Source organism: Gastrolobium bilobum, unplaced genomic scaffold (assembly GCF_033153095.1).
Source record: "Gastrolobium bilobum isolate Gb01-03AN ecotype WA unplaced genomic scaffold, APGP_CSIRO_Gbil_v1 utg3519, whole genome shotgun sequence".
Taxonomy (NCBI): domain Eukaryota; kingdom Viridiplantae; phylum Streptophyta; class Magnoliopsida; order Fabales; family Fabaceae; genus Gastrolobium; species Gastrolobium bilobum.
Window position 1 is genome coordinate 733 of NW_026895556.1, and position 15,961 is coordinate 16,693.

Here is a 15,961-nt window from a genome sequence, read left to right on the forward strand (position 1 = left end):
TGAAAAATCAAAGAAGTCGCACCTAAGAAGCAAAGTCAACATTAAAGGACGCGCTATTTACATGAAAAATATGAAAGAAAGCTTTGGTAGAGCATTATAACGCACTGTCATGCCATACAAATGAAAACGACCATGGTCATGATGAACAAGCGTCTCGTGGCTAAAATTTGGTTTTACTCAATTTTTATACAGAAACAGCTATTCAGAGGAAAAAAACGAACAAATAAAAATGTATGCGGAAATTTTATAGATGATTAAAACACAAATATACAAGAAACTAAAGGAAACATCAAGTTCATTAATGCATCAAAGCATATTCATATGTGTTATGAAAGTTTCGGATCAGGTTCCGAGTAAGGACAGACTTGGTAATCACTATGATTTCATAATCTTTACCACCTAATTATCTTCCGCCACTCAATATCATGGAAACCTGGTTTAAGCTATACATCCCATAATTTACACCACTTGAACCAACTCCAGCTTCGATGTCAACATTGTGAGGAAACAAATCATCATTGAGAAAGTGCCCTGTCTCATCTGAAGACATTTCGACACTTTCCTGTCTGTTCTTTATCATTAATATTCTCAGTCCTTCAAGTTCCATTGCCACTTCCTTCATGGTAGGCCTTTTCTTACCCTTCTCACTTAAACAACGTTTTGTGATATTGGCAACTTCCAATACTTGCTCAAGCTCAAGAATATTTGCCTCATTTTTTATTTTGTTATCCACAATTGCGAGTAACCTTCCATCATTCATTGAAGAAACAAAGTACATTGCTAGATTTGTATCACTCTCAGGCCTGCTGAAAGAAAGTGCCTTCTTACCTGTGACTAGCTCTGCTAGAACAACCCCAAAGCTATAAACGTCGCTCTTCACAGTTAATTTGCCCGTGTTGACATATTCAGGGTCAACATACCCTAGAGTCCCTTGCACAAAAGTGGTTAACTCAGTTTGATCAAGAGGAATAAACCTTGAAGCTCCAAAATCCGAAACCTTTGCAGTGAGATCAGAATCTAGTAGTATATTAGAAGTTTTCACATCTCTGTGTATGATTGGTGTTGAAGCAGCAGAATGCAAGTATGCAAGGGCTCCAGCAGTTTCTGTTGCTATTCTCAATCGTGTTTCCCATGAGAGTCTTATAAAAGATTGGGTTTGATCATGAAGATGCTGAGAAATGGTACCATTAGGAATGAATTCATAGACAAGCGAGGGAAGTTCTGTCTGTAAACAACACCCCAAGAGCTTTACCACGTTCCTATGGTTGATTTGGGAAAGCACATATACCTCATTGATGAACTGCTCAATCTGGATTGGGTTATTGATTTTGGACCTTTTTATAGCTACCATTCTGTTATCAAGTAATTCTCCTTTGTAAACTTTCCCATAATACCCTTGGCCAAGGACCCTTCGTTCATCAAAGTTGTTGGTGGCCTCCTTGAGTTCCTCCTCACTAAACACTCTCGCTGTTTCACTTGATCCTCCATGCTTAGCTAACAGTTGTTGTAACAATATGCCACCATTTTGTGCAAAAATTTTCTCTTTACGTTTGAAGAGCTTTCTGTTCTTCATCCACCAATACACACAAATTACGATTATAATCACTACACCTGCCAACGAAAAAACAAAGGATCATTTTTGACAATATTCATCGTAATAGTACAAAGTGCTATACGGTTCCAGTGGTATTATACTCACCCAATGCAATTATCAGACTGATAAATGACCTTGAATTAGTACTTGATTTGAGAAGGCAACCGGTTCCATCAATTTTCCCATCTCCTTTGTGTCCTTTGGGGCACGAACAATAGTAGCCCCCGCGGAAGTTGTGGCATATTGCTCCATCAATGCAATTGTTGGATTCCAAGCATTTATTAATTTCTTCAAGACAATATAAAAGTGAGTTTTCCATAGTCCATATACTATGGTTTGAAATCAAGTCATGCATTTATTATCATATCACTCGCACTCATGAAATCAAATCATTGCACTTTCAAGAGCCAATAATTGACAAGATAATCGTCATTAACATCAATATCACCTTTATTCCAAACTAGTTGAGTCAGTAAATCATGTTGATATGTATGTATGGAAAAATTGTTTTTTAACTGAGAAAATTCCCAAAACAGAGAGAGTTTATAAACAAAAGGAATAACAGAAATTCTTAACCAACTATAACTTATAACCCTAATAGGATTCTGTAATATTTAATGGCCAATCAATAGTATATCAAGCCAAGACAGAGAGATTCCTAAATATAACCATCATTAATATTATTATTTTACTGTTTACCATTAAACATATATCTCCACAATAATGTGAATTTGAATTACTGAATTACCATTGTCTCTCACCCGTATGTAAGAACATTAAAATGCTAACCTTAGGTTAGGCTATAAAGCTCCCCTTTGCATATATAGGGAAGCATTACCTTTGTTGCAATTGCAAAAGGCCCAATACAAGAATCTAACATGTGATCTATCATTGTCACGAAACCTTAAACCCTAAACATGAGTATACCTTTTACATTGTGTTGCTTAAAAATATTTGGTAAAAGGTTAGCGAAATCACATGAAGAAATTTGAAGTAATTAATAATACCTTCACAGCCATCAAGAAGGTAAGGGTTTCCCTGAAAACCATCAGAGCAGTGGCAACGGTAGCCAGGTCCATTCTTTGAATTGGAGCAGTAACTGTTTTCTGCGACACACGCATAGCTAGAAAGGTTTTTCTTTGCTTCCTCGCATGTTTGTTTCCCCACTGACCAATCCACCACCACAGGAAACATTGTCCTCTGCAAGTTTACAATATCTGTGGACACGAAGTTGTAAGCTCCTTCTTCAACCAAAAACGCATAACCACATGTATTGAAGTCGTGTACAGTAGTGTGTCTTTTTTGTGAGCTTGAAGATTCAAAAACGACAGTGGATAGTCCCTCGGGGATAGAAGCTTCGCAACAACCAGTGCCAGTGCAAGTACCATTAGCTACGATCTCAACAAGACTGTTGCAAAAAGACTCGCATCCTGTGTTGTAGTCTTTCTGTGAACCATGGCCAGTTATTAGTCCAAGCGTGTCACAACCAATGGCAGTTAATTTGTTTCGGGTTGATGAGATGTGAAAGTGACTCAACTTGAGGCCACTGGTTTCCGAAATTGTAGGTTCTCCGCTATCATTGTAGCAATCTTTAGCTGATTGCAATGAGATACGCAATTCACCATCGAGTGAGATGTTTAGCACTGTTGTTTTTCCACCTTGCAAGAATGGGGTGGGTGGTGAACCTGAAGTTTGGTTGCATGTGATGAGGAATGGGGTGTCAAGGTAACAACCCTCGGTTGTACCAAATGGGTAGGGAATTTCAAGGGAACCACATTTTCTTGTGCAGTTTGGAAGGGGTTGTGCTGCTGTTTCTACTGCCAAAAGCATTGCCAGAAGCAGCAGAAGGAGATGCTGCGTTGACTGCATAGCCATCACTTTGCTGTTTGGGTACCTCTCTTCTATGTGTATATTTTTTTCTTCTGCTTTTGTACCTTTGAGAAGAAGAGTATGATGGAATTTATTTTTTGTTGGAAATTACAGGGTTTTTGGTATAAGTGAGGGAGAAAAACAGAGAAGATTGATTAATATTATATGTTGGCGTGATACCACTGTGTTATGGACCATATAAGGGGCCCATTAAGTAATAAGTCCAATCCAAGATATGGATTGATATTAATAAAGAATAGATATCCGTCAAAGATACTAATCCTAATACGAGAGTATGGCAAGCGGGCCTGGACCCTCACCAGAGACACCAAAGACCCATCCACAGTGTGATTTTGAGGTAACACAAGATACAAAGTACTAATTCCTAAAATATAATGAAAATAATTCTAAAAGATTGTTTAGAATATTCTAAATTCTTGTAAGATATAATCTTAATATTATATATCCTTATATATATCTTTTTTTTCTTGGCTTTTATAACCGTTGGAAGAAGAGTGTGAGGGTTTTAGACATTGTTGTTAAAATCTCGATTTATCATTACGATTTTACGTTTTTATGATTTTTTTCATCAAAATAATTTTACTAATATTCCAAACGCTTTCAAGTTTTTACGATTTTTTTATATTATGATTTTACGTTTTACGATTTTTTTAATTCCTTTCCAATTTTACTTAAGATCTCGATTTTAACAACATTGATTTTAGGTACAAAGGAAGGAGGGAAAAGGAGAAGATTGATCAATATTGATATGATATAACGCGATTTAATGCAATAAAAAAGCATTAATTTTTGTTTATATTAAAGATCAAAGGAAATAAATTATGAAATATAAGGAAATAAGAAAAATATTTTTGTAAATCATGAAATATTTGGAAATAAGGAAATTAATCCTAAAAGATTGTTTAGAATACGTATCTAACCTATCTTATTTGCAGAAATATTTATTATGCTCCAGGATCACCCAATGATTTGGTGCTCTCTCTCACAGCACTAATTTTTCTTTCCCTTTTTACTCCTGCTATTTTTTTTTTCCAATTTTACCCTCTCATTTACACCAAGGGACCACCTAAAAAATGATGGTCCCGGTCCGCTATAAATTCTCTACTTATTTGCAGTGAAAAAGAGATATAATAAAACAATGCGTCTAATTTAATTAATTTTTTGACAGAATTTAAAATGGAATGATTTTGGATGGAAAATTCCATTTATGGTCGATAGTCCATTACGACAAAGATCCGTTAAAACGTTCGACAATATTTTTTACGGACATTTTTTGTTCGAAAAAATATGTCGAAAATCAAGAGTTTTTTTCAAGTAGTATATCCTAAACTCTTTTAACATACAATTTTAATATTATATGATATTTTTTACATAATTTAATTCATTCTCACAATTACCACGTCCCATAATTGGATAATAGTTTACAATTTAATCGAGTATTTATTATTATTATTATTATTATTATTATTAAAAACTAAGTAATATATGAATAATCTATCCCATAAAAATAAAATTAAAAAAATCGATTTAAGGCACGTAGAATCATGGTCAAAACCCAAAAGGTGAAACAACATCAAAGGTGAAGGCTTGAAGCTAAAGTTGCAATGTTCTATATACAACCGTTTCTGAAGTGAAACTGCCATGGAATAGGTTTTGAACTCATTTAATAAGGAGTTATATTTATCTTATGTAATAGAAAAATAGATATCTCATGTTATAAAAATAAAATTATAAGTGGAACTCATGTGTAAGAGAAGAGAGAAAAAATAAATGTGAGACCCACCTTTATTTTATGTGTGTAAGAAACTTATTTATTTTATGCAACATAAGAGAAATATAACCCTTTTAATAAAGGGTTCGCTTTTTCTACAGTCAATGTAGATAACTTATCTACAGTGAGCCCAAAATGATGTCGTTTTGAGGCAGAAATCAAGGTATTTTAGTAATTATAATTTATTTCAAGTTATAATAGTCTTTTTCTTGTTATCAAAAAAAAAAATAGTCTTTTTCTTTATAATTTTTTAATTTTTCAACCCAAAACGACGTTGTTTTGGGAGCGAATGTAGATAACTTATCTACATTCAATTTAGAAACATTAAAGCCTTTAATAAAAGGGTTTAAGTCTCTCATTTCACACAAGAGGGTTTTTGTCTCCTGCTGATACATCGAAAATTGGGTTGTTCTTTTTTTTGTTAAAGATGGTACACCACCGTAAATCAGGGCAAGCTCTCAAAGATACCCAGTCAAAACGACAACTTTCTTTGTCAACGGCATTATGGAACAACGCAAAAAGACAGAAGAGACACGACAAGAATATGCCCAACTCATGAGCCCGACAGAGCAGTTCGAATACTTGAAGAAAACACCACCTATTGGGATGGAGTTGTGAAGGTGCCACATCAAGATAATGAAGGACATCTCTCTGGAAAGCGGAGAAAGGATGTCGGACTCCCAAGTCTTGGAATAAACATTTATATATATAAAAGGAAGCCTTATCACCTTGGCTGGAAGGTAAGCATATCTTTTCATCTTCTCTGGGGACTTCAACCTGGAAAGAGTTATTGGTAGGGTCATCAGAGAGACGCAAAGAGTTCAATGCTGATTGGAGTGAAGCAGGACCATTTTCGTAAGATGAACGAAGCCCCAAAGCTTCTTTATCTACTCACTCTAGGCCCATAAGATTTGACGAACGAGCGAAACGAGAAGCGAGCGATAAGGACTGAGAACTGGTGCCAGAACTGATACTTACTATGGAAAAGCGCGTACCGGAAAGTTGCTCCGAAAAATGTAATAAAAATAAGATAATTCTTGTTAAATTGAGCAGGTTAAGAATCCTGAGTTTGGGATTAAAATACTAAGCGTAGCAATTAACGTTAATACTGCGTGTTTAATTGTTAAGTGGCCTATATATAGGACTTTTGCACACAACCCTAGGTTAATTTATCAGTTTTTGTGCGTGAGTGGCTGCTGAGTGTGGATCTCCTTGCTGACTTGGTGTCTCCTTCCCTTGCCTTCACCATTTCTTCATGAGAAACCACTAAATGATCATCTTTTCTCTTGGTTCTTCCTTGTAAACACCTTGTGGTTGTGTTGGGTTGAGTGAGAGGCTTGTTTTTCTGAGTTGGTGGGTTGTTCTTGAGTGCTTTGGTGCTGACTTTGGGGGTTGGTGTTGTTGGAGCCATTGTAGTGGAATTTTGAGCTTCAAAGTGTCACCTTTGTGAAGAAAGAACCAACCTTGGTATACCATTTTCGTTTTTGAACCAAGTCAGAACCTTTGGAGTTGGTGGTGAGCTCCATGAGCCCTTGCTTCTCAGTTTAGAGCTTGGGTGAGTTGTTCAACACATGATCATGAGTCTAAGTGGTTAAAAATTGAACCTTAATGCATGTAATGAGCTAAAGATGATAACCTAACGCTGGGTAATGCTTAACACACTTAGAAATGCATGTTTAAGCTTCTATAATCGGTAAAAGATAAACCTTTGGATTGGATTTTCGCGAAGTGCAGAACCTGGGTTCTGTCGCGAAATATCCAGATATTTTGTTGTGAGTATCCGGATATTGATATCCGGATATGGGTATCTGAATATCCAAATTTTGGCAGAGAGATACCCGAATATTGATATCCGGATATGCCCCCGACGAATATCCGAATATTTTGAGATTTCGAAGAACAGTAGCAGCAATGTTCATGCAGTGGGCTATTGGGGGTTTGTGGATGATAAACCCTTGGTTTACCATGTTTTTAGGCCAAATTACATAAAGATTATATGGTAGATTGCATGGAATTCAAGGTGTTATATGATAAAATAATAAAGATTTGAAAATTTCGCTATTGTTTTGATATTTTGCTTATTTTGAAGGTAAATCCACAAGATTTGGTGCTATGAAGTGATAAAGGAATCATAACAAAGATTTGAAGCTCAATCTGTCAAACCAATCAACCAATATTTGATTTGATTTGCCAATTGATACATATTTGTAATATTATTAAATAAAAAAAGAAAAGCAATTAAAGATTTGATCAAGATATGCAGAGGATTCCATAAAGATACAAGGAGGAAACACATCAACCTTGATGTGGAAAAGATATAACTTCAATAAAGAAGATGTGATAAAAGATACAACGAAGATTTAAAGCTCTAATTCATCAACCAAATCTCCAAGATTTTACATGAAAAAGGAAACAAAGATGAAATCAAATACAAATCTTGTATGGATTCATTGGAAGATTAGATGATGGATAGAACTCCTGTGGTTATAAATAAGGAGCTTGGGAGCACAACTCAATACCACTCATTCATTCACCAATTCATCTTCATTCATACTTCAAGGAGGAATCCTGTTGCAGAGCATTGGAGCACTGAGGAACCATGTCAACATCACACCAATGGAGGCTTGGGGTTCTCTTTTCTTTATTATTTCTTTTCTTTTCAGTACGCTAGAGTAGTTTTTTATGTAGTTAAGGGTAGATGAAACCCAATTGAATCTTTATGTTTATGAATTAAATTGTCTCCGAATCCTGTTCTTTTTATAATTGAATAAATTATCCGTTTTCATTGCTTTCTATGAGTTTGTTCCTTATAGAATGATTTTGGGGAATTGTATGACAATAGGGATGTTGGTGCATGAACCTTGACTTGATAATTTATCATAATCCTTGTGATCTAGGAATAGGAATAGGAATAGACATAAGGTAATTATGCAATCTTGTAATTCTTGATCTTAATGCATGTTTTCTTGGGGGAATAATCGGGGAACTAGAGTTCTTTCAAGATTTCATAGATTTATGGTAACAAGGAATTGAGCCGTAATTAACTCAGATAGAATTGATTGGCAATATGTTAAGAAACAGATTCTTGGCTTTTTAATTCATAACATATTGAGGATATTGGGGGAAGTCGAAACCTTAACTACGCTTGTTTTACATCTTAATCAAACATCATCATCTCATTCATTCTGTTAATTCTAGAATTTCATACTTGCATGTTCTTATTAAATTTAAGTTCTTTGAACAACAAATCTCTTCATCTAAATTCACTATTCTCTCAACCCAAACCTTTGATTGTCCAACTAAAACGCAATTAGTGAGCTAGTGCTTGAAATTCTGATCCTCGTGAAAATGATCTCGTACTCCGGTACACTTTATTACTTTTACGATCGTTGCACTTGCCGAATCGCACAACAAGTTTTTGGCGCCGTTGCCGGGGATCAAATTCTTCAACATTAGAAGTAACTAATTAACTTTTAGATTGGACGTTTTAAATTTCTGCATTAATTTTTTTTTTATTTTTTTTATTTTTATTTTTATTTATTTTTTCATTTTTTTTATTTCGTTTATTTATTTATTTATTAAATTTTTTTATTGTTTCATTTAATTCTGTTTTTTTTTTTTATTTTTATTTTATTTTTTTCTGCATATTCTGCATTCTTGGTTTATTTTTCTATTTTCTGTTTTGCATTTTCTATTTTTTCTGCACATCTTTTCTATCTTCGTTTATGCGAGGTACTCTTAACCCGATAATCTTGCAGTTTGATCCTGAGATAGAAAAGACAGAGAGGAAACTTAGGAAGGACGCAAAAGCAAAGAAAGCGAAAGAAACAAAAACAGCATCAACTTCTACAGAAACAAAAGAGGAACCTAAGAAAGAACCGAAGGAGGAACCAATGGCAGAAAACAACGGTCAAATTGTTCGAAGGACATTGGGGGATTACATGACCCCAGCTCGAGCTCCACAGACAGCGAGCATCGTTAGACCCCAAATAGAGGCTAACAACTTTGAACTAAAGCCGACATTACTGCAACTGATTAAAAAAGAACAGTTCGCAGGAGGAAGCACAGAGAACCCCTACTGTCATCTTGATGACTTCTTACTTTACTGTTATACATTAAAAGTAAATGGAGTTTCTCGTGATGCTATCTTGCTAAGGCTATTTCCATGCTCACTGAAGGATGAAGCAAGAGATTGGTTGCAGTCTCAACCTGAAGGAAGCATAACCAGTTGGGATGACTTAGCCGCAAAATTCTTGGCCAGATTTTTCTCAGCTTCAAAGATGGTTAGGCTCAAGGCGGAGATCTCAGCTTTTGAACAAAAAGAAAGAGAATCTTTGTACGAGGCATGGACACGATTCAAAGGATTACTCAGGAAGTGTCCTCAACATGGAATTAAAACATGGGAGAAGGCAAGAATCTTTTTCCAAGGGATGATAGCCAACACAAGAACATTGGTAAATGCCGCTTCAGGAGGCTCGTTGAAAACAAAAACTCCTGAGGAAGCACTTGAACTGTTGGAATCACTAGCATCTCAAGAATTTGACAATGCTCCTACTCCAGTTGCACCTAGAAGTTCAGGAATCATGAAGCTTGAAGGCTATGATGCAATTTTAGCTCAGAATGAACTAATGCTACAAATGCACAAGAAACAACAAGAACAATTAGATGTTCTTAATAAGAAATTTACTTCTTCTCAAGTTTCTTCTGTTTCTAATGCTAACATTAAATGTGATACTTGTCAGGAGGCTCATGCAATTGAAGATTGTGAATACATCAGAAACACGGAAAAGCAACCAGTGGAAGGCAATGCCCTATAGTATGATCAAAAGAACTCGAACAATCCAGGAAGGAATCAATATGGTAACCAAGGGTGGAAGAATAACAACCAACACCCTGGGTTGAGTTACAAGTCAAATTACCAGCTGAATCCTCCTATGCCATTGCAACAACAACCTCAAGGCACCACATCTGAGTGGGAAAAGGCGTTTGCACAGTTGTCCAAGACAACATCTGACTACATTCAACATGCAGATGCCTGATACGGCTTCAGCGTATAATCTTTTTAGAGCAAAAAGAACAAGGATTTAACAGTGATTCATTGATAAAAAGCTGTATTTTTAAAGAATCCTTGATAATTTTCCTTCAAACAAACTTTCACGCTGTTTATATGTTTTTACAGAAGAAAAGCATGAAAGGAAGTCAGGTTTCAGACAAGTGACTCGCGCTGATAGCATGAAAGATCGTGATCGCGACACAAAGCATGAACAAAGGTCAAAAATTATTGTGATCCACACGAATGGCGCGATACCCACGCTAACCGCGCCAGGAAAGGAAGTTTCTCCCTGTCTCACCGCGCGATTAGCGTGGATCTGGCGCTAATCGCGCGGCAATGGGCCTTGCGTTTTCTGTGGGCAGATTTGGACGGAAAATATAATTAAAATCATATCTTTTGAAGAGATTTGACCTGATTCAGCTGGGGGCTATAAAAAGAGTCACTGACCTAAGAAAAAAACAGACTTTTCATAGAGAGAAAACACGGAGGCAGAGATCTGAGGGAGCAATTGGAGCAAAGATTGAAGCTTTCTTCTTCTCCCAATTTCCCGGTTCTTAGTTATTTTATGCTTTCTTTTGAACATTTTGTTTTGTCAGACATGAATATGTCTGGCTAATTCCTTTTATTGTAGTTAGGGTCACAAACCCTATGCGAACCCTTGTTACGCAGATTGGTTTAATTTTTACTCGTTTATATAAAATTATTTATCTTTACCTTGTGCAAAATTTCTGTCTTCTTTATTAGACTTGATCACTCTGGTAGTTGATGACAGTTTGAGGGTTAGAACCCTAAATAAGGATATTGGGGTTTCTGATCTTGAAAGGGGGTAAGATAACAATTAGTATGCATGCTAGGAATAGATGTATGTTAATTGCAGATGCCTTAATTGTCGTATTCATTGCTTAATTCTCATGAAGGGTCACTAAGGAATTAGGATTCCAATTGGGGTTAAAGGGTTAATTCACCAATGGATTGGGATTTAACTAATTATTTTTAGATGATAATTATCTGAGTTTTTATATAGGTAAGTGTTTTTAAATCAATCCAAAGTAAGAAGTTGGGATCATAAGGTAAGTGCGCTCTAGCTACAATGCTTTTTCCATATTTTCACAAATCCATTCTTATTTTTATTGTTTATTTCTCAATTCAAAAATTACAAAAATAAGTCTTTATTTTTATTGCTACTCAAAATCAATTTTCTAAACAACAACAACTGAGTTATTCAACTTAAAGGGACTGGTTATTGTTGTACTTGGTTCGTGTCAGTGTTACTTGCTGGATAGTATCAATGCCTTTAGAGATGAAACAAGAGCTTCATTCCGGAATCAAGAAGCTTCAATTCAGAATTTGGAGACTCAAATTGGTCACCTGTTAAGATAGCTCACTGAAAGAACTCAGGGCACCTTTCCAAGTAACACTGACACGAACCCAAAGGCACAATGTAATGCAATTGTCACAAGAAGCGGGATAGTGATTCAACTTGTGGAGAAGCCACCAGTTGAAAAGAAGCAGGAAGCTGAACCTGTAGTTGAACCTGAAGTTGAGAAAGAAAAAGAAGAAGATGTAGTTGAAGCTGAGCAGAGCATTCCAGAAAGGAAGCTATTAAAATGGGAGAAAAAGAAAGCTTTGGACAGACAACCAAAAGCAGCAGACCCATCTCCCTATGCAAAAGTTCCATACCCTCAGCGGCTGAATCAGGAAGTGAAGAAGTAGCAATACACTAAATTTCTGGATATCTTCAAGAAGCTGCAAGTCAACATTCCTTTCGCAGAAGCTCTAGAAAACATGCCAAACTATGCGAAATTCATGAAAGACCTTCTATCAAAGAAACACAAGTTGAAGGAATGCGAAACAGTAGCCTTGACACAGGAGTGCAGTGCCATCATTCAGAGGAAACTTCCTCCCAAGCTGAAGGATCCCGGCAGTTTCAGTATTCCTATTGAAATAGGAGACATTGAAGTTGGGAAAGCATTATGTGATCTGGGAGCAAGTATCAACCTGATGCCACTATCCATGTGCAGAGCTCTTGGAATCAAGGAGCTCAAGCTGACTACCGTTTCTCTCCAGTTAGCTGACAGAACGATCAGAAGACCAGATGGGGTAATTAAGGATGTGTTAGTTAAAATTGACAAATTTATCTTCCCTGCAGATTTTGTAGTTCTGAATATGGCAAAAGACACCGAGATCCCCATACTGCTTGGAAGGCCATTCTTAACCACCGCAAGGGCATTGGTCGATGTGGAGCAAGGAAAAATAATACTGAGGGTGGACGAAGAAACAGTCACCATTAACATCTTTGAATCAATGAAACATCCAACAGACGGAGGAGATTGTTTTATGATAGACATACTACAAGAAGCAATTGATAATGCTATGAAAGAGGAGAATTCTCTGCTTGAGTTAGAACAAATCAACGACGACGTTGAAGTAACTGATAAAGAACCAGTGGTGGAGCAACTTGAAAGAAAGAAAGATGACATCCCTCTTGGAGCACCAAAGGTAGAGCTTAAGGAGTTACCTCCAAATTTAAAATATGTCTTCCTAGGTAACAACAATACCTATCCAGTCATCATCAATGTTGAGCTAACAACAGCAGAATAAGAGAAGCTTCTCAAAGTGCTGAAGACACACAAAGCTGCCATAGGATGGTCCTTCTCTGACCTAAAAGTTATAAATCTTTCCCTTTGTACTCATAAAATTCTAATGGAAGATAATATGAAACCTGTGAGGCAGCCATAAAGGAGACTCAATCCAACCATGAAAGAAGTGGTTAGGAAGGAGGTAGTTAAACTGTTAGATGCAGGTATGATCTACCCGATATCTGATAGTGCATGGGTAAGTCCTGTACAAACAGTACCAAAGAAAGGTGGAGTCACCATGGTGAAGAATGAGAACAATGAGTTGATTTCAACAAGGACAGTCACCGGGTGGAGGATGTGCGTTGACTATAGAAGACTTAACATAGCCACTCGGAAGGACCACTTCCCACTTCCCTTCTTGGACCAAATGTTGGAGAGACTAGCTGGCCATGCCTTCTACTGCTTCCTGGATGGGTACTCAGGCTACAACCAAATAGCAGTAGCTCCAGAAGATCAAGAAAAGACAGCATTCACATGCCCTTACAGAGTTTTCGCTTACCGGAGGATGCCCTTCGGCTTGTGCAACGCTCCTGCCACTTTCCAAAGGTGTATGCTCTCTATTTTTTCTGATATGATTGAGAAAACTATTGAAATCTTCATGGATGACTTTTCTGTTTTTTGTCCCTCTTTTGACATATGTTTAGAAAATTTATCTTGTTTTTTACAAAGATGTCAAGAGATTAATCTTGTTTTAAACTGGGAAAAATGCCACTTCATGGTGAAGGATGGCATAGTTTTAGGACATAAAGTGTCCAAAGCCGGTATAGAAGTGGATAAAGCAAAGATATCTGTTATTGAGAAACTTCTCCCTCCCTCTAACGTCAAAGGCATTCGAAGTTTTCTTGGTCATGCAGGTTTCTACAGACGCTTTATCAAAGACTTCTCCAAGATAGCGAAGCCGCTATGTAAACTGTTGGTCAAAGATGAGGAATTCAACTTCACAGACGAATGTCTGGTTGCATTTAATAATTTGAAAGATCAATTGACCACTACACCTATTATCACTGCACCTGATTTCACACTTCCTTTTGAATTAAAGTGTGATGCTAGTGATTATGCTATAGGAGTTGTTTTAGGACAAAGAAAGAATAAACTGTTGCATGTGATTTATTATGCTAGTAAAATTCTGAATGATGCACAAAAGAATTATGCAACCACTGAAAAAGAGCTACTAGCAGTTGTCTATGCATTTGACAAATTTAGACTGTATTTGTTGGGGTCTAAAGTAATTGTTTATACTGATCATGCTGCTTTAAAATATTTGTTGAATAAGCAGGATGCAAAGCCAAGACTACTAAGGTGGATGCTACTCCTTCAAGAATTTGAAGTGGAGATCAGAGACAAGAAAGGTGTGGAAAACTTGGTGGCTGATAACCTCTCCAGAATTCAAGAAAAAGATGTTCAAGATGGACCTGAGCTGAAGATCAAAGAGGAGTTTCCGGATGAGAAAATCATGGCTATCAATGTCATTCCGGATCCACAACCGAAGGAAGCAAAGACCACAAGTACACCTGCTTGGTTCGCAGACTTTGCAAACTTCAAAGCAGCAGGAGAAATTCCAAAAGACTTCACATGGCAACAAAGAAAAAAGTTCTTACATGACGTCAAGAAATACTTATGGGATGAGCCCTTCCTTTTCTACAGATGTGCTGATGGCGTAATAAGGCGCTGTATTTCAGAAGAAGAGATGAAGGACATCATGTGGCACTGTCATGGTTCCAACTATGGTGGACACTACGCAGGAGAAAGAACATCTGCAAAGGTGCTGATGAGTGGCTTCTATTAGCCAACATTTTACAAAGATGCAAGGAAGTTCGTTGAATCTTGTGATAGATGACAACAGACAAGTGGAATAAGTACTGGCTAAATGCGGAGTGAAGCATAAGATTGCAACACCATACCATCCGCAAACAAGTGGTCAAGTGGAGATTTCCAACCGAGAGCTCAAACGTATCTTGGAGAAAACATTGGGAAGCTCTAGAAAAGATTGGTCCAAGAAGCTTGATGATGCACTATGGGCATACCGGGCTGCCTTCAAGACACCAATTGGTATGTCCCCCTTCCAGTTAATGTTCAGAAAAGCTTGTTACTTACCAGTGGAGATGGAGCACAAAGCACTGTGGGCAATCAAGTACCTCAACTTTGACTCCAAGACTGCAGCTGAGAAAAGGCTCCTGCAACTAGATGAACTGGATGAGTTCAGACTCTCTGCTTATGAGAGTGCAAGCCTGTACAAAGAGAAGACGAAGAAGTGGCATGACAAGAAGATCCTACCCCGAGACTTGAAAGTAGGGAATCAGGTATTACTCTTTAACTCTCGTCTTCGTCTCTTCCCTGGAAAACTTAAGTCCCGATGGTCGGGACCGTTCATCGTAAGGAACATGAAATCATATGGAGCAGTAGAGATCAGTCCGCTAGATTCCGATAGAAGCTTTACAGTGAATGGTCAACGGCTGAAACTCTACATGGGAGGAGAATTTGACAGGGGAACAACCATTGTTGCCCTTGTCGAGGTAACCTGAACGAGGTACGTCAGGCTCGTGACGTTAAACAAGCGCTGACGGGTAGGCAAACCCGTAGTTTACTACTTTATATTTAAATTTTTAATATTAGTTTATTTTTCCAAGAAAAAGAAAAAGCAAAAAGAGACAGACAAGTGAGGTGAAGGACATGACTGAGTTCAAAGGAAGTGGAAACGATGATTCAAGAGGCTAAGAAATTATGATGGCTCCGATGAGGAGGCCACTTTTGATGCTGCCAGGCGGAGCACTTCTACATCTCAGGCCACCACTTCACATGCTGCAGGTGATGAGGACACCGAGATGATTCCAGCCATTGTCCGAGATGCTGAGGAGGAGGACCGAGACGATTGAGACATCCCTTTCCCATTCCCCCTCTTACTTTCTTTTGATGATTTGAGATTAGCATTTTTGGTTTGATATGCTAACCCTGTGGCATGTTTCATACTATCGCTTTTATGATTAATGAGTTAGATTTTTTCATGATGTTTCAGA

At 37.2% G+C, this 15,961-nt stretch overlaps 3 protein-coding genes and 1 non-coding gene across 4 annotated transcripts; 2 read left to right on the plus strand and 2 right to left on the minus strand.

The window, feature by feature from the left end:
- Nucleotides 1-403: 403 nt before the first annotated feature.
- LOC133316267 (wall-associated receptor kinase 1-like) lies at nucleotides 404-3,469 on the minus strand. Its single transcript, XM_061518000.1, has 3 exons — nucleotides 2,602-3,469; nucleotides 1,700-1,882; nucleotides 404-1,611 (listed from the first exon to the last, which is right to left on the minus strand). The coding sequence occupies exons 1-3, from the start codon at nucleotides 3,467-3,469 to the stop codon at nucleotides 404-406; spliced, it is 2,259 nt and encodes a 752-aa protein (XP_061373984.1).
- Nucleotides 3,470-9,541: 6,072 nt separating this feature from the next.
- On the minus strand, nucleotides 9,542-9,648 carry LOC133316325 (small nucleolar RNA R71). The gene has a single exon (XR_009752189.1). It is a non-coding gene; the product is annotated as a small nucleolar RNA R71 (small nucleolar RNA).
- Nucleotides 9,649-12,093: 2,445 nt separating this feature from the next.
- On the plus strand, nucleotides 12,094-12,909 carry LOC133316281 (uncharacterized). The gene has a single exon (XM_061518016.1). The coding sequence runs from the start codon at nucleotides 12,094-12,096 to the stop codon at nucleotides 12,907-12,909; it is 816 nt and encodes a 271-aa protein (XP_061374000.1).
- A 156-nt stretch (nucleotides 12,910-13,065) lies between these two features.
- LOC133316288 (uncharacterized) lies at nucleotides 13,066-15,820 on the plus strand. The gene is made up of 4 exons (XM_061518028.1): nucleotides 13,066-14,016; nucleotides 14,092-14,709; nucleotides 14,828-15,460; nucleotides 15,656-15,820. Exons 1-4 carry the CDS (start codon nucleotides 13,066-13,068, stop codon nucleotides 15,818-15,820), a joined length of 2,367 nt encoding a protein of 788 aa, XP_061374012.1.
- Nucleotides 15,821-15,961: the final 141 nt, after the last annotated feature.

Bases quoted from the DNA above. Each gene is read 5' to 3' on its own strand.
- LOC133316267 (XM_061518000.1), bottom strand. From the start codon at position 3,469: ATGGCTATGCAGTCAACGCAGCATCTCCTTCTGCTGCTTCTGGCAATG. The intron at 1,883-2,601 runs GTATTATTAATT...ATTGTCTTGAAG, and splicing joins CCTTCTTGATGGCTGTGAAG to AAATTAATAAATGCTTGGAA. The intron at 1,612-1,699 runs GTGAGTATAATA...TTTCGTTGGCAG, and splicing joins CAGTCTGATAATTGCATTGG to GTGTAGTGATTATAATCGTA.
- LOC133316281 (XM_061518016.1), top strand. From the start codon at position 12,094: ATGCCAAACTATGCGAAATTCATGAAAGACCTTCTATCAAAGAAACAC.
- LOC133316288 (XM_061518028.1), top strand. From the start codon at position 13,066: ATGAAAGAAGTGGTTAGGAAGGAGGTAGTTAAACTGTTAGATGCAGGT. The intron at 14,710-14,827 runs GTGCTGATGAGT...TGCGGAGTGAAG, and splicing joins GAGAAAGAACATCTGCAAAG to CATAAGATTGCAACACCATA. The intron at 15,461-15,655 runs GTAACCTGAACG...CGATGATTCAAG, and splicing joins CCATTGTTGCCCTTGTCGAG to AGGCTAAGAAATTATGATGG.